The 18,420-nt window shown below is 42.4% G+C and overlaps 1 protein-coding gene across 2 annotated transcripts in view; it reads left to right on the top strand.

Annotated features, from left to right (window-relative positions):
• Positions 1-18,420, top strand: part of STK32B (serine/threonine kinase 32B) — a 342,731-nt gene that overhangs the window by 81,893 nt on the left and 242,418 nt on the right. For both annotated transcript variants that reach the window (XM_019928052.3, XM_019928051.3), the window contains exon 2: positions 8,724-8,779. In XM_019928052.3, coding sequence (XP_019783611.1) covers positions 8,724-8,779 — 56 coding nt within the window. The remainder of the gene's footprint in view (positions 1-8,723; positions 8,780-18,420) is intronic.

The following is an 18,420-nucleotide window of genomic DNA, read 5'->3' as shown; positions in this document are numbered from 1 at the left end:
TTCGGTTTCCCTGAGATTACAGCTAAATTTGCTTATTTCCAAATAGCTTAAACCAACAACACCAAACCATAGTTTTATTTTCCCTCGTCAGGACCCTCTAGTACTTTCCCACCATGTTTAGAAAAATCTCCTAAAGCCCTTACCCCAGCCCTGTATGGCCAGCTCCTGACCACCCTTCTGACCTCATCTCTCCTACTTTCTCACCCTCTCGAGTTGCACTCCAGCTATCCTTGCCTGCCTGCTCTTCCTGCAGACAATCATGCATGTTCCTCCCAAGGGCTTTGCACTTGCTCTTCCCTCTGCCTGCCGTTACCATCCCCCAGATATTTGCATGGCCTTTTTCAAGGATCTGCCCAATTGTCCTCTCCTTAGAAAGGCCTGCCCTGACCACCCTATTCTACTCCCAACATAGTCACTGTTTATGCCTGTCCCTGGTGGGGTCGGCAGAATAATGGCCCCCCAGAGATGGCCACATCTCAATCCTAGAACTGCGTATACACTGCATTACATGACAAAAGGGACTTTGCAGATGTGACTAAAGTTAAAATCTTGAGATGGGGAGGTTATCCTGGATTATCCTGTGGGCACAATGTAATCGCAAGGATCCTTATAAGGGAAAGAGGGAGAAAAGAGGGTCAGAGAAGGAGACGTGACATTGGAAGCAGAGGTTGGAGTGATATGGGGCCATCGGCCAAGCAATGCAGGTGACCTCGAGAACCTGGAAACCTGGAAAAGGCCACAAAATGGATCATTCCCTAGAGCCTCCAGGGGGAACTCAGCCTGCTGACACCTTGATTTTAGTCCGGTGAGGACTGTGTCAGACTTCTGACGTCCAGGGCCATAAGATAATATATTTGTATTATTTACGCCCCTGTGTTTGTGCCTGAATTTGCTAGAGCAGCACTAGGAAACGAATACACGTGGATTTATCGTTTTCTTCGTAGAATTTACCACTTCATACCAATGAGTTATACACTGATGGATTAGTTGCCTCCTTGCACCAGAAGGTCAGCTCCATGGATGGAGAGTCATTTTGTGTTCTGTTCACTGCTGGGTCCCAGTACCTAGAACAGGGCCTGGCACACAGCACACACTTGTCACTTCAACAAGTATATGTATCCACTCAGGAGACCTTTATTTTTTCAACCAATAAATACTTGTTGAATAAGTGACTGATAGAAGCATTTCATGGTGATGCCTGATGCACCTGGGTCGTCCCTCCTTTCTGTATGGAGGTCAGTTGTGTCCTATAAAGACACCACTGTCTTTCCCAGTCCCAGTCCCTGGAGAGCCCAGTCCCTGGAGAGCCCCTTCCTGATCTCCTACCTCACTGCATAGCTCATGTATTCATGCCTGTGTTCGGTTATCTCAACTGAGTACTTCCTCTGTGCTACCTGTCACGTATCTGGGAGTCAAGCATGAACAGGGCTCAGCCCCATTCTCAGTGAGTCACCTGGGTACATGCATTATCTCTATGCTAATGAGAGACAAAACCAAAACCAAATAATCACCAGCGTTATGTGCTGATTATGGAATCGTCTTATCCCGAGAAAAATTCCACCGGATGAGTGTGACCCCATTGGAGAGATGAGCAAACAGACTGTGAGATGCTAAGTGACCAGGCTGAGGGTCCACAGCTGCAGCAGGGATTTGAGTTGGTACTTTTCAGGGTGGCTTCCGTTTGCAGAATCAACCTTCTGCTCTGTCATAGCCTGTGGCCCTCGCCCCGACTTGGGGAGGTAGGCATCACTACTCCCATTTTACTGATGGGAAAATTGAGGCTGGGGAAGTTAATTTATTTCCTCAGGTTCACAAGGACAAAATGGTGGGGTTAGGTTTAAAGCTACCTGTGCAGAACACCAAGCTCTCCCTTCCACCTCTGCCCCTTACCACCTCCCCATATGATAGGTGTTTTCCCACTGCAGTCCAATGACCAAAACCTCAAATACTTATGGGATCAGGCAGGAAACAGAGATGCATGAACTGGGCAGGCATGGATAGTGGTGACTCAGAGAAGACTATTGTCCTGTTGTCAGGGGGCATCATAGGGCCAGTTATGGCAGATCTTCCAATTTTTGAAATGATGGCAAAAATCAGTATTTTGAGGTGAAATTTCCTATACACGCACGACCAGCCCAAGTGCAGTGGTACAAGGAATGAACTCCAGGTTTCAGCTTCTTAGGGAAATGGAAAAGGGGACATTTGCTTGCTGTCTTTGCTTGTTGTATTTTTATAGGATATTGATTGGGGTTTACTTTCTATTACAGATTGTTTAAAGAGTAACTAGCCATCTTGAAAATTCACACTTGGCTCTCCGAATAAGCTGCTTCCTGAATATTGCATGTTGAAAGAGTACTGTGAAATTCCTTAGAAATAATTGGCCTGTTGGAAATGAGAAAAGAGCCCAGTAGCTCACAAGGTAGAACAACCAGATTTACCTAGTGTGATAATTACCATCAGTAGTTAATAGGCACTAATACAGTTCTCACTTTATCACCCAAGCAATGTTTGGTCATGATTTAATCAGATTAGTGGTATGTCATAAAGGTGAAAAGTGGGGAAAAGCTACTCAGACAGAATAATAATGATAATCATACCTAATATTGGTAGGCATTACTTCAGACTCAGGATTATTCTAAATACTTTACCTATATTGATTCACTTAATATTCATGACAACCATAGATGGGTATTTTAGTTTACCCATTTTATAAGTGAAGAGACTGAGACACAGAGAGGTTAAGTGACTTCCCCAAAGTCACCCAGCCAGTGCGTGGTAGAGCCAGAATTCAGATCCAAGCAGTGTGGCCCCTGTGTTTACACCCCAAACAACGTTGTTCTTCTGCCTTTCAGTAAAATCACGATGAGACTGGAAATTCAACAATAAAATAGTTAGCATTTACTAAGCTCTTACTATGTGACTGTCTTTGTGTATCAGAGAGGAATGCTTCTGGCTTCTTGTAGTAGCAAATCTGACCCACAGTGACTTAAACAAGTAAGACTGCTTTGTTCTTTTTTCTAGTATAATAAGAAGTCCAGAGGTAGGTGGTTGCTGGCAGAGCTTCAGAGGCTCAACAACAGGTAGTGGCTTCTGTGCCCATAAATCTTGGCCTTTTGCTTGTGTTTGTTGTTTCATAGTCACAAAATGGCTGCTGCAGCTCCAGACATCACATCCTCATTTATGGCAGGAAGAGGTGGGAGGGTTCAAGAGCCAGTCCAGCTGTAACTGTCCCTTTTCATCAGGAAAATATGCTTTCCCAGAAATACCCCCATTAATCTCCTGCTTAGATCTCATTGACTAGACCTATGTCATGAGGTCACTGCCAACTGCATGACTGTCTGTGACAGTGGAGAACAGAATTGTCCAGTGGATAATCAGTATCACCTGGAAACTTGCAACCTGGGAAATGCAAGTTCTCTGGCCCCTCCTCAGAAACGCAGGAGGGGACCCACGATCTGTCTTAGCAAGCTCCAGGGGATTCTGATGAACTCACTGGATTTGGTCAATTGTGACTCATTGTCTGGGGCCGGCCACACTGCTCCCTGACGGATCTGAGGTTTCCTGATCAAGGATGAAGGGCGAGTTGGGCCTGGCCTGCCCTCCAGGCGGGCGTCACTGTTGTGGAGCCTTTGGGTGAGGTCACTGGCACCCCCTTGGCTTCGCTTCTGGCTGGCAATGTGCTGCCTGTTTCTACTTTAACAGTGTACTTATCACAGTGTCACCCTTGGCAACCCTAGTGTCTGGTGGTCTGAACAAACACTGCTTTTCAAGAATTCACCTTCCCGTCCCCCGGCCAGCTCTGTCAGTGCTTGTGACTTCAGGTGGGACAGCTGATGGTCTAGAAACCTACAGGTGACCAGTTGTCCCAGTTTTCCCAGAACTGTGGGGTTCCAGGGTTGCAGGACCTTTAATGCTAAGACCAGGAAGGTCCCGGGCAAACCATGACCCGATGGTCACCCTAAGAAACCCACTAACTACCCCTCCTACACCCCCCAGCCAACTCCTCTTGCTCTGGGCCAACAGCCCTAGGTGACAGTGCGATTTCTAGGAGCCGTCTTTGGCCTGGGACTCTCATTAACTGAAGTCATTTCAATCTGCTTATCAATCAAGTGTAAACCCTTCCCTTATTCACAGTGTATTCATGGAGGCACTATTATGTAAGTCTCAGTACACCAGGTCAGGGGGATGCGAAATAAATGAAAAACCCAGGCCATACACTCAATCACTTAAATCCAATCTAGTCCAGTAAGCAAATAAACGTTAAATAAGTACCTATTAACCTCGTATGTTGTGTTAGACACCCACCCCCATGAACACACGTTTCTGTAGAGGATGTGTGAGATTATTTACAATATTATAATGCTAATTATTAAAACAGTAATAGCTTTAGGCACTTGCCAAGTTGCTCATTAATTAAAACCCCTTCCAGTTATGAGACAAGACAAAAGCGGAGGCCAGTGGAGAACCAAGCCTTACCCCTAGAAGGGATCTAGGTGGGGTTGAGGAGTGGGACCCAGGAGGGCAGCAGCAATGGGCCCCGTGATTCTGAAGCCCAGAATTAGCCAGGCTCACCCACCTGTTCAGCAACGACTCTGGACCCCGTAGACCTCTCCACACAGTGCCTGGCCCTGAAAAGCTTCTGGCAAGAGGGAGCAGAGGAAAAGCTTGCTCCCTGAAGACAGACAGATTCCAGAGAGAGAGCAGGACAAGCAGAAATACACCAGTGCAGTTCCTTTTCCAGCTCACCACTTGGACAACTCCCACAACATTTGATGGGGCAAGAGGCCACAGATGTTCACTGAAGTATCCCTCCTAGAACCCAGAGAAGGGGGAGGATGGCTCCCCATCCCCAACACAAATAGCTAATGCTTTTTGAAAATGTGTTGTGTGCCAGGCACCATTCTATGCTCTTCTGGAAGGTAGGCACCATTGTTCCCATTTTACAGACGGGGTACGTGACGCACATAGAGGCTCAGTGACTCATCCAACGTTACTGTGGCAGAGGTGGGTTATGGACCGAAGCAGTTTGACTCCAGGCTGGGGTCTCCTGATCCCTGGACCGATGTCTGCAGAAGGTCCTGCTATTGCACTAAGGAGAAAGTGATTTGTTGAAAGTGGGGGAAAGCTTCATGAGTGAAAAGAACATGTGAGCCGTGTGTCAAAGGGCAGGTAGGAGTTTTCCCTGAAATAAAGAGTGTCGGAGGAATGACTTTCCAAGCAGGTGAAATAACAGCACAGGGAGCATGGAGCCTTCAGGGAAGTGGGGATGTTTCTTGCTAGTTGGTGGGGAGGGCAGGTGTCAAATGCCAACAGTGGTGCCTGCCTCCCGGGACCTTGGGGGCTTGGGATAGGATACGTGCATTTCCTAGCTCGTTGCTGGTCACATCACAAGTGCAGTCCCAGCCCACTGCTTTCTCTCTTCCCAGTTTCTTTTCCTGGCAAGTTATGTGCAAAGGAAACCAATCTAGGTCAAGGTTTTGCTAAGTTAACCGTTAACCCTGTCTCTCTATTCTAAGCACGTTAGGTGTTAGATGGCGCACTGGATTCTGACGTTGGTTTGGCAGGGACACAGTTCAACATAATTATCCTCCATGGTGGTGAGTTGAATGCACAAGGAACTAATTGTATTCATTCACCTCCCCCTATCCTTGCCCCCATAATGTAGTAAACTAATCAGTTCACTTCATCTTTTGTAAATAGCATGTCTTTCCTAGTTAGTAGAAACTGGCCGTAATTCAATCTAATTCAGAAATATTTACCGAATACCCATTATGTACCAGAAAGTGTGTCTGGCACCATGAATATGGGGATCTGCTTTCAATCATTCCTTTAGTTGATGAATATTTGTCAAATACGACTGTGTGCTGATGCCGTACTAGCTGTAGGGATACAGTAGAAAAACAAACATGGCCTTTGACCTCAGGGAGCTTAGAGTCTAGTGGAGGATCAATGATCTTAATCAAATGCTTGTAAAATAACACAGAATAATGTCTTTTGGAGCAAAGTCCCAGGGTGCTGTGAGAGTATATAATAGGGGGAGCAGACTTAGGCTGAAGGGTCAGAGCAGCCTTCTCTGCTTGCAGAAGAATGAAGAGGAAGCAGAGTTAACAAGTGTGGGGCCAAGAAAAGAGCATTAAAGGTGTGGGGAATGGCTGCTCAAAGCACAGAAAGAAAGCTTGCAAGTCTGAAGCTCAGTGGGTGTCTGGAGCATGGTAGGAGGTGAAACAGGAGAAGTAGCAGGGGCACAATGGTGTAGCCTCATGGCCATGGGGAGGAATTTCCTCTTTTCCCTGAAAGCAATGGAAGGGCCATTGGAGGGGTGTAAGCAGAGGACGAGCAAGAAGACCCCCCTCCTGAGAGAGGTGGTTGGAAGACCACTGTGGTTGTCCAAGCGAGAGACGATGTGGGTTAGACCAGAGGGTGGCCGCAGGGTGGATGGATGGGAGAGACAGTGAAGAGGTGAAATGGACCTAACCTAGTGAAGGATTAGCTGTGGGGTTGGGAGAGAGAGGAGTGCACGATGAGTTCCGGGCTTTGAGCTTGTGAGGTCGAATGAATGTTGAACCACTCATCCTAGGCCGTGTTTCTTTTCTTTTCTTTTTTAATTGATGTACAGTTGATCTACAATGTTGTGTTAGTTTCAGGTGTACAGCAAAGTGATTCAGTTGTATATTCAGTTTTATATATATATATATATATATATATATATTCTTTTTCATATTCTTTTCCATTACGATTTATCACAGGATGTTGAATATAATTCCCTGGGCTACACAGTAGGACCTTGTTGTTTATCCATCCTATATATACTAGTTTGCATCTGCTCATCCCAAACTCCCAAACCATCCCTCTCCCCCCCCCGCCTCCCCTTTGGCAACCACCAGCCTGTATATATGTGTGTGTATATATATACCTATGTATGTATATATATGTGTGTGTGTGTGTGTGTGTGTGTGTGTGTGTGTGTGTGTGTGTGTGTGTATATATACATATATATGTTCTTTTCCATTATAGGTTATTACAAGATATTGAATATAGTTCCCTGTGCTATACAGTAGGTCCTTGTTGATTATCTGTTTTATATATAGTAGTGTGTATCTGTTAATCCCAAACTCCTAATTTATCCTTCCTGCCTTCCCCTTTCCCCTTTCATAACCATAAGTTTCTTTTCTATGTCTGTGAGTCTGTTTCTGTTTTGTAAATAAGTTCATTTGTATCATTTTGTTAGATTCCACATATAAGTGATATCATATGATAGTTGTCTTTCTTTGTCTGACTTACTTCACTTGGTATGATAATCTCTAGGTTTATCCATGGTGCTGCAAATGGCATTATTTCATTCTTTTTTATGGCTGAGTAGTATGCCATTGTATATATGTAACACTTCTCCTTTATCCATTCATCTGTCGATGGACATTTAGTTGCTTCCATGTCTTGGCTATTGTGAATAGTGCTGCTGTGAACATTGGGGTGCATGTGTCTTTTTGAATTAGAGTTTTCATGTTTTCTGGATATATGCCCAGGAGTGGGATTGGTGGATCATATGATAGTTCTATTTTTAGTCTTTTAGGGACCCTCCATACTGTTCTCCATAGTGGCTGCATCAATTTACATTCCCATCAATGGTGGAGGAGAATTCCCTTTTCTCCACACCCTCTCCTAAGTTCCATTTTGGACCCATTGAGTTCAAGGTGGCTCCAAAGCCTTCAGGAGTTTCTGTGTGGTAGGATCAATCGGTACACACAGCCTGGAAAGTCGTGGGCCATTAGGTGGTGACTGAAGCCTTTGGAGCCAGTGAAGAGAGGAAGCTTGTAGGATGGAGGCTTGATGGAGTCCAGTAATTAATGGCCAGGAGGACAAAGATGTGTGTGCAAAAGGGTTGATGCATGAAATGGAAAATCAAGAGGGTGCGCTTCCATTGAAGCTACGCAGGTGTTTTGAGAGAGTGGCCAAGTAGAAGGGGCACAGTAAGTTGTCATTGGCTCGAGTGGCATAGCCATACGTTGTTGGCCTGTTGTGCTATGGGGATGGGGTATAAGCCATACTGGAGCAAGGCAGTAGAGATAGCAGGAATGGGGAGCGCCATCAAGAAACGTGATGAAAGGGAGGCATGAGACAGGGCAATACCAGGAGGAAGGTGTGGGATCATCATCCTCATCCTCTTGGCTCGTGATATCAGTGCTTAGACAGACACCCAAGCAGGGAAGGACCATGATGTGGCCATGAAACTTGGGGGTCCAGAGGTTCCATAATGGAGGTGGGATTAACTCCTTGGATACTGAGGCAGGTGAGCTGATGTCTGAGTATGTAAGGTAAGAGTGCTTGATGGACAAGACAGGAACTAGAAGTAGGGAAGGGTCATCCTGGCAAAGGGATTAGCAGGTACAAGAATTTGATAATCCAAGCATCCAGGTTTTTCTCTGTCCTGCCTTCCCTCTGGCCCAAATGATGTCTCTCCTCCTATATACCATATAGGTGTATATGGTTGTGGGTGTCTAGGTATATGGTGAGGTGTTAACTGCCAAATATATGTGCTGGGAGGGGAAATGGAATATGCCGAGAAGTATCCATTCAGTGGTGGAGTGCTGCCATGACAAACAAGATGCAGTAAACCAGGAGCCGTTTGAAATACATGGGTAGGTGTGCAGGGAAGGACATTGAAGAACCAAAACAAGGTTTGCCAAATCTGACTTATTCCTGTTTTTCTCTTTTTTCTTTTACAGTCAACTTTGACCATTTTCAGATCCTACGGGCCATTGGTAAAGGGAGTTTTGGGAAGGTAAGAATGATGGATTTTAACAAATTTCATCAGTAAAATAGGAAAGTTCCGACCACTGGGCTTATGCCTATGTGCCTGTTTGTGTGTTTGTTTCTTTGTTGATTGCTGGGCACTGGGAATTTCCTGTTGGACAGCAAGATTTGAATTTGCTAAATTTGAAATGTGAAAGGAAGTCTGAATAGTTTCCTTTGGATATGCTGTCATTTCATTCTGAAAATTAAATTACAGCAGTCCTGCTTTAGGTGAATTACTAGGGTAATTATTTCAAGATTGCTAATGCTATTTCTTCCTTGAGGATGTAAATAAGGAAAGTGGAAAAAACCCCACAAATTTATGTGATGGCCAGCAGTAGCTCTTTCCTGCGATGGAGGTACTTTAAAAAATTACTGTGGAAAGGAGATTTAACATGAGATCTGCCAGCTGAAATTTCTAAGTGTACAATCTATGTATCGTTGTTGCCTATACAGAGAACACTGTAGAGCAGATCTCTAGAGCTGACTCATCTTGCTTGGCTGAAGCTTTATGCCCATTAGTTAGTAATTCCCTGTGTCCCCATCCCCTCAAGCCCTGGCAACCGGCCTTTGGTTCTATGAATTTGACTATTTTAGATACCTCCTGTACATGGAATCATGCAGTATTTATCTTTCTGTAACTGGCTCATTTCACTTGGCATACGGTCCTCAAGATTTACACATGTTGAACAAAAGTGGTGAGAATGGGCCTTCTTGTCTTGTTCCTGAACTAAAGGGAAAAGCATTCAGCTTTACACTGTTGAGTATGATGCTAGTTGTGGGCTTGTCATATATGGCCTTTTATTATGTTGAGGTTTCTTCTGTACTCATTTTGTTGAGAGTTTTTATCATAAGTGGATGTTGAATTTTGTCAAAAGCCTTTTCTGCATCTATTGAGATGATCGTGTGATTTTTATCCTTCATTTTGTTTATGTGGTACATCATGTTGATTGATTTGTGGAGGTTGAATCGTCCTTGCAGCCATGGAATAAATGTCACTTTGAATAGTGTAGATGATCCTTTTAATGTATTGTTGAATTCGGTTTGCTAATATTTTGTTGAGGATTTTTGCTTCTATGTTCATCAGGTACATTGGCCTGTAATTTCCTTTTTTTGTGGTGCCCTTGTTTGGTTTTGGTATCAGGGTAATGCTGACCTTGTAAAATTAGTTTGGAAGTGTTCCCTCCTCCACAGGAAGAGTTTGAGAAATATAGGTATTAAACATTTGGGTGTTTGGTAGAATTCACCAGTGAAGCTGTCTGACCCTGGATTTTGTTTGTTGAGAGTTTTTAATCTCCTTACTAGTAATTATGTTTATTCATAATTTTCTCTTTCTTCATTATTCAGTCTTGGAAGACTGCATGTTTCTAGGAATTTAAACATTTCTTCTAGGTTGTCCAATTTGTTGGCATATAATGGTTCATAGTAGTGTCTTACGATCCTTTGTATTTCTTTGGTATTAGTTGTAATTTTATCGCTTTCATTTCTGATTTTATGTATTTGAGCCCTCTCTCTTTTTTTCATAGTGAGTATAGCTAAAGACTTGTCAATTTTGTTTATCTTTTCAAAGAACCAGCTCTTAGTTTCATTGATCTTTTCAGTCTCTATTTCATTAATTTCTATTCTGACTTTTATTGTTTCCTTCCTTCTGGTAACTTTGGGCTTCATTTATTCTTCTTCTCCTAGTTACTTTAGCTTTATCGTTAGGTTGTTTATTTGAGGTTTTTCTTGTTTCTTGAGGTAGGCCTCTATCACTATAAACTTCCCTTTTTGAGCTGCTTTTGCTGCATTCCACAGATTTTGGTATGTTGTGTTTCCATTTTCATTTGTCTCAAGGTATTTTTTTAAATTTCTCCTTTGATTTCTTCTTTGACCCGTTGGTTGTTCAGTGGCATGTTGTTTGTCTCCACGTATTCGTGTTTTTCCGGTTTTCTTCTCGTAAATGATTTCTAGTTTCATACCATTGTAGTCAGAAAAGATACTTGACATGATTTTGATCTTCTTATATTTATTGAGACTACTTTGTAGCCTAACATATGATCTATCTTGGATGATGTTACACGTCCACTTGAGAAGAACGTGTATTCTGCTGCCTTTGGATGGAATGTTCAATATGTATGTATTAAGTCCATCTTGTTTAAAGTGTGGTTTAAGGCTGATGTTTCCATGTTGATTTTCTGTCTGGATAATTTTCCATTGTTATAAGTGTTATAAGTCCCCTACCGTTATTGTATTGCTGTCAATTTCTCCTTTTAGGTCTGTTAATATTTATTTTATATATTTCGGTGCTCTTATGTTGGGTGCATAAATATTTACAAATGTTATATCTTCTTGCTGGAGATGACTTTATCATTATGTAATGCTCATCTTTGCCTTTTATTAGTCTTTGTTTTAAAGTCTATTTTATCTGATATAAGTATATCTACCCAAGCTCTCTTTTGGTTTCTATTTGCATGACACATTTTTTTCCATCCTTTCACTTTCAGTTTGTGTGTGTCCTTACATCTGAAATGAGTCTGTGGTGGGCAGCATATATATGGGTCTTGGTGTTTATCTGTTCAGCCATTCTATGTGTTTTGTTTGGAGAATTTAGTCCATTTACATTTATAGTAAGTAGTGATAACTATGTATATATAGTATAACTATATATTGCCATTTTGAAAATTGTTTTCTGGCTGTTTTGTAGTTCCTCTATGTTTCTTTCTTCTTCTCTTGCATTCTTCCCTTTTGGTTTGATGACATTCTATAGGGTTATGCTTAGATTCCTTTATCACTATCTTTTGTGTATCTACTATAGGCTTTTGCTTTGTGGTTACCATGTGGCTCACATGTAACAGCTTATATATATATACACAGACACATAAATATATATGTAAGTGTATATATAAAATCATCTATTTAAAACTGATAGTTAAGTTTGAATGCATTCTAGAACTCTACATTTTGAACTCCCCTTCACATTTTATGTTTTTGATTTCACATTTTACATTTTTTAAATTTCATGTATCATTTAACTAAATTATTATTTTTATTACTTTTATTTTTTAAACTTCATAATAGCTTTGTAAGTGATCAATACACTACCTTTACTATATATTTACCTTTACCAGTGAGATTTTTACTTTCATATGTTTTCTTGTTACTAATTAGTGCCCTTTCTTTTTAGCTTAAAGAAGTCCCTTTAACATTTATTGCAGGTCTGGGTTAGTGCTGATGAACTCCTTTAGCTTTTGTTTGTCTGGAAAGCTCTTTATCTCTCCTTCAATTCTAGATAGTAACCTTGCTGTGTAGATTATTCTTGGTTGGAAGTTTTTTCCTTTCAGCCCTTTGAAAGTGCTGGCCTTCAAAGTTTCTGCAAAAAAAATCTGCTGATAGTATTATGGGGGTTCCCTTGTTTGTAACAAGTTTTTCTCTTGCTGCCTTTATGATTTAGCTTCAGCTTTTGACATTTTAACTGTAATGTGTCTCGGTGTGGGTCTATTTGGGTTCATTTTGTTTGGAACTCTCTGGGCTTCCTGAATCTGGATGTCTGTTTCCTTTTCCAGATTAGGGACGTTTTCAGCCATTATTCCCTTAAATAAGTTGTCTGCCTATTTCTCTCTCTTCTCCCTCTGGACCCATATAATGCAAATGTCATTCTGCTTGATGTTGTCTCATAGGTCCCTTAAGCTATCTCCACTTTTTGAATTTTTTTTTCTTTTTGCTGCTCTATTTGAATGAGTTCCAGTGACCTCTATTCCAGACCACTGATTCTTCCTCTGCTTCTTGTAGTCTGCTATTGAACCCCTCTAGTGTATTTTTCAGTTCAGTTATTGTATATTTCATCTTTGTGACTTTTATTTAGTACTTACTTATATTTTCTATCTCTGTTTAAGTTCTCTCTGTGTTCATCTAGTCTTCTCCCAAGTTCAGTGAGCATCTTTATGACTAACATTTTGAACTCTGTTTCAGCTAAATTACTTATCTCCATTTCATTAAGGTTTTTTTTTTTTTTTTAACCTGTGGTTTTATCTTTTCCTTGTGTTTGGAACAAATTCCTTTCTCTCCTCATTTTGCTTGACTCTCTGTGTGTTTCTATGTATTAGGCAAAACAGCTGTCTTTCCCAGTCTTGAAGTAGTGGCCTTGTGAAGGAGATGAACCTTCTTGTTTAACCTTGCCCTACCTCTTGGTTATATTTTGAACCATTGTGATTGTCGTAGCACCCTGATTTATTCTTGGTAATTCCCAGTTGTTGAAGACTTGTGAGTGTTCCAGAGGGTGGGATCTCAGTTAGCCCTTAATTTCAGGCTGATTAGAAACTAAGCGGCAGCTTTTAAGGTATGCAAGTATACACAGTACTGTGAAAATGCAATTGTAAACCTTGCTGGCCTCCGCACCAGGTGATCTACAGGTGTCCCATTAGTGAAGTTGCAAAAATCGGGGCTCCAGGTGAGTGTTTGATTTCATTTCTGGGAGGTACCAGTGAGCTGTAGTGAGGTCAAGGGAGAGCACAAAGGTGATATCCCCTAGACCTTCCATAGCCTCTAGACGTATGGAAAACTGGAAGCCTGTCCATCAGGCTGAAGCTTCAAGACAGGTAAATAGGGCTTTTTCACAGGAAGACTGGGGGTGCATCACAGTCAGCTGTCTGTGTAGTAACTGGAGTGTGGTAGCCTGCCAAGAATAGTCTCTCTGATTGTTTCAGACTCATGGGGTCCCAAAACACAATCCCCCCTGGACACCTGAGCCAGGTGTTCAAGAGGCACACTGCATGTGTCAACTGGCTTTGGCAGGGATGCAGAAGTGGCATGAGGATGGGGCATGTACAGTGGGACTAACAAGGTGGAGAGAGAGCACAAAAATGGCACCTGCCGGCTTCTGTCTCCAGGAAGAGTCCCAACAGACTCCTGCCCCTCCAGCAGATGCTTTAAGATTAGTAAATAAATCTCCTTCACCTATGGTCTAGACCTTTTCATACTGTTGCTTTCGTGCTGGGTCCCAGGGCGAGTGAGTCTGTGTGCGAGCCCTTTCAGAGTGCGTTCCCTGTTCCCTACAGCCCTGTGGTTCTTCTGGATGTAAGTCCTGCTGGTTTTCAAAGCCAGGCATTTTGGGAGCTCTTCTTACCAGTGCACGTCCCAAGGGTTGGGATGACAGATGAGAGCACAAACCCCTGGCTCCTCAGGGAGAAGTTTTGTATTTGTGAGACCCCTCCCAATTTCAGGTCACCACACTGAGCGTGGGGTTCGGGCAAGATCACATCTCTGCTTCTCCTTCCCATCTTGATGTGGCTCTTGTATCCTTTGTTGTGGAGGAGCTGTTCAGCTAGTTTTCAGATCCTTTTCATAGGGAATTTTTCCATAGGTAGCTGTAAATTTGTTGTACCCATAGAAGGAGGTGAGTTCAGGATCTTCCTACATCGCCATCTTGAACCGCCTCCTTCCTCAATCTCTGTCTTTACTGATTTTAACAATCTAGTTGTTTTATCCATTTCTGAGATGGTTGTATACAATCTCCAACTCTGATTGTGGAGTTGCTTCTTCTTCCTTTAATTCTGTCAGTTTTTTGTTTGTTTGTTTGTTTGGTTTTTTGCGGTACACGGGCCTCTCACGGTTGTGGCCTCTCCCGTTGCGGAGCACAGGCTCCGGACGCGCAGGCTCAGCGGCCATGGCTCACGGGCCCAGCCGCTCCGCGGCATGTGGGATCCTCCCGGACTGGGGCACGAACCCGTGTCCCCTGCATCGGCAGGCGGACTCTCAACCACTGCGCCACCAGGGAAGCCCTAATTCTGTCAGTTTTGCTTCTTATGCTTGGAAGATCTGTTGTTAGGTGCATACAGTTTTATGGTTGTTATGGCCTCATGATGAATTGACCTTATTATCATTGTGAAAGAAACTTTTCTATCTCTGCTAATAATCTTTTTTGAAGCCTATTTTTTCTGAGATTAATATAGTCATTCCAACCTACATGGCATATATTTTTCCATGTCTTTTCTTTCATTCTATCTGTGTTTTTATATCTGACATAAATCTCTTGAGGATAGCATATAGTCAGGTCTTGCTTCTCTTTAAATCCACCTGGCAATCTCTTTTAGTCCTTTATTTGTTCTTGTTCTCTTTCTCTTTTGTTCTTCTGTTTCTCTTTTCCTGTTTTGCTTTGGATTAATTGAATATTTAGAATCTCCATTTAATTTATCTGCTGACTTTATAACTACACTTCCTTGTGTTATGTTTTAAAATTGTTGCTCTAGGGATTATAATACACATCTTCAGTTTATTTCACAGTCTGCTTAGAGTTAATATTTTATACTTCACATAAAATATAAAAACCTGGCAACCATATAGGTCTATTTACCACTCCTGTCAACCATTATACTATAGTTGTCATATGTATTACAGCTTCTTAAATCATGTCTCCAATACAATATTATAGTTTTTTGCTTTAAATGTATAGAAATATATGAATATATAATATATGTGTAAAATATATATCTATTTTAAAGTATGTGTAGTTTTTTCGCTTTTAAAAAATTAGGAGGAAAGTAGTTCTTGATATTTACCCATACCTTTCGTGAAGGTCTGAATTTCCCTCTGGTGTCCTTTCCATTCATCCTGAAGAATTTTCTTTAGTATTTTATGTGGTGCAAGTCTCCTGTCAACGCATTCTCTTAATTTTATTTTCTCTGAAATGTATTTATTTCACCTTCTTTCTTAAAGAATATTTTGACTGGATACAGGTTATTGGGTTGACAGTTTTTTCTTCACTGCTTTAAAGATTTTGTACCATTGTCAGCTGACCTCCATGCTTTCTGATGAGACGTCATTAGACTTGAATCATTATTATCTGATAGTAATGTGTCACTTTCGTCTCTCTCCTTTCAAGATTTTCCTTTCATCTTTGACTTTCAGCAATTTGACTATGTTGTGCCTAGGTGGAAATTCTGGATTAAAAGAAAATATTTTCTCTCCCTTTGCTTAGATTTCCTATATTTTCATTTATTTCTGTCATATTGCCCTTTATATCATGCAGCATATTCATAGTCGTAAGAGCTGTTTTCATGTCCTTTATGCTAATTCCAACATCTGGGTCATTTTAAGATTCACCTCCATTGAGGATGGGTTCCATTTTCCTGGTTCTTTATACGTTGAATAGTTTTGGGTTGCATCCTGGATATTGCCAATGCTATGTTGTATAGACTTCGGATTGCATTGTATTTCTTTGAAAATATAGTTTTAATGAGCAATTAACTTGGTTGGATTTACACTGCATACTCTGCCTCTTGGACAGGCGCACGAAGCGTAGTCTTTTCTTCTTCACTGTATTGCTTATAGTCTGCCCCTTATAGCCCTTAGGGGTCAGCCAGAGATTTGGGCAGAGTTTATGTGCCACGTTTGAGATTCCCCCTCTCTGGATTTTTCAGAGAGAGGAGTTGTGGCCCAGAGAATTTAGGAAGTTTGCCTCTAGTCTCTATGGAGACTGTTAAATCTTTACTTTCTTTTGTCCCTTATGTCGAGGATTTCATGGATGAAGGAACATGGAAGCAACTTTTTAAGTCCACAACACAATCGGCACCACATAGACGCATATCACTCTTACCCTCATGTCAGTGATGATTTTGGTCCTGAGCTCCTTGCACCCCTTCCTGTCATACTACCAAATCTGTTAGCATGTGCCCTCATGAATCATTAATGGATTACATCCTGTCACCATCCTTAAAAGTTTTGTTTTCCTTTTCTGCCTACATCTGTGCTGCTCTTTGCCTACTGGCTTGGCTCTCAGAACCTGTATTCCAGAGCATAAATGTATTAAAGCTGTGGTTATAGTGGATGTTCTGAAAAACATGCAAGCTTTATAGAGGATCTAGTTTTAAGTCCCTCTTTAGGTTGTAGCAATTTCTGGATGACATCCAAATTCATGTAAAATGTACACAAACATCTAGTACTCAGGACGAGGTTAGTTTACTTCAAGGCAATCGAACGTAGCTTTGTTGTGGTCAAAATACCAAATAATCGCTGCCTTTCATGGTAAGTGTAGATGAGTCTGTGTGACTATTATGAGACTCAAGGTGGAACTGGGCTGGACTAAGATGAAGAAAACCACCCTCCTCATATTGAAGGGATATTTTGGCTTTGCTATCTGCCTTTGGCAGGTTTTGATATCTGACATTTATTAAGAGTTTTCAAGAAAGACATTTCATTGTTAAAGTATGACAGTAGCCTTGGTTATCAGGAAAAAGCACATGTGAATTCCCAAAAATCCCATTTTACTTTCATTCTGGAGGAAGTTGTGCTTCCCCAGTGTAGCACCAAAGTAAACAGCTGCAGGCAATCCATTGATTTTAGCAGGAATTCACTGAAAATTTTTATAACCCATTTATGACTGAATTTTAGGACAGTTGAGGCACAGCAGATTCTTTTCTACATATCTCAGTGGAGACACTTTAGATTTGGGAAGCAGACTGACTCTGATATGTACTAGTTGTGGCTACCTGGGAAAGTGAATTAGCCACCCTGAAGCTTAGTTTTACGCATCTGTAAAAAGGAAAGGGAATGGAGAATCATAGTGGACTGTAGTAGCTGTTGTTTTTGACTGTTCAGCATGCTTTTTGGTCCCCTTTCTTATCACAGTAACGTCTCTTTCCTTTGGAAAACACCTCCCCCACCCCATGTGGACTGTCAATTATTATGTCCTCACTCACCTTCTGAGATGGGCATGTGACCTGGCTGGGCCAACCACTTGGGCCATATTCAGCTAGACTGGTGCTTGGTCCAAGGAGTGGCTGTGTGACCCAAGCCCAGCCATTCATAATCCTTCGATGGAATCAGAGGTGAAAGGCTTGTTCTCATCCTCTCATTGATGATGTTCTGTAAGAAAACAGGTCTGCATGAGTTGGTGACCATTTTTCTCAGCAACTGGTGAAGGTGAAAGTCTCTCTGCAAAAGGAAAGAATGAGGCCCAAAGTGAAGAAACAAACAGATGTAAGAGGCAGGTGGAGAGATGGACTCCTGTTGAGTAGGATCAGGACTGGGGCGAGCGAGCAAGGCACCAGGAGTGAAAATTTAAGGAGGCATTGCTCCCAGGGTCCTCCAAATGCGGGTCGACATTGCTTCCTAACATTTTGCCCCCTCACTTGCTGGACCCCAGTCCTGGCCCTGCTGGGCACTGTCTGAGCTTGGGTTCCTCCAGGAGCTGAAACTGAGACAGAGAATTGAGTGCAAGCAGTTTTTTGGAGGGGAGGTGATCCCAGGAAACACCTGAAAGAGAGGGGGAGTGAGACCCAGAAGGCAAGGCAGCCAAGGATGGGCATTTGGTGAAAGCACTCACCACTGAGGCCCTTGGACTCACCTCCATTCTGGAACTCAATGCCGAGGGTGCCTTGAGGCAGCCGAAGGTCAGAGAAGCTGATGTTTTTATGCACAGTTCCCTGTTCATCATTGATGGAGGGCTGCTTTAAGCAGCATTACCTCTCCTGCACTTTTTGGCTTATCCCGTCCAGGGCAGAAGAAGGTCCCCAGCAGAGAGTCACAGGTGTCCACAGTAAGCATCCTGAGGTGTGTGGAGGCGCAGGAGAGGGAACATGGGCAGGTACCATCAGTGCCTCCGCCTTTGTGCTCTTCCAGTCCTGTGAGCCTTATCCAGTGTCCTTACCAGCT

Source organism: Tursiops truncatus, chromosome 5 (assembly GCF_011762595.2).
Source record: "Tursiops truncatus isolate mTurTru1 chromosome 5, mTurTru1.mat.Y, whole genome shotgun sequence".
Lineage (NCBI taxonomy): Eukaryota > Metazoa > Chordata > Mammalia > Artiodactyla > Delphinidae > Tursiops > Tursiops truncatus.
Note: the sequence above shows the minus strand (reverse complement) of the source record. Positions and strands in the feature narration are given on the sequence as shown.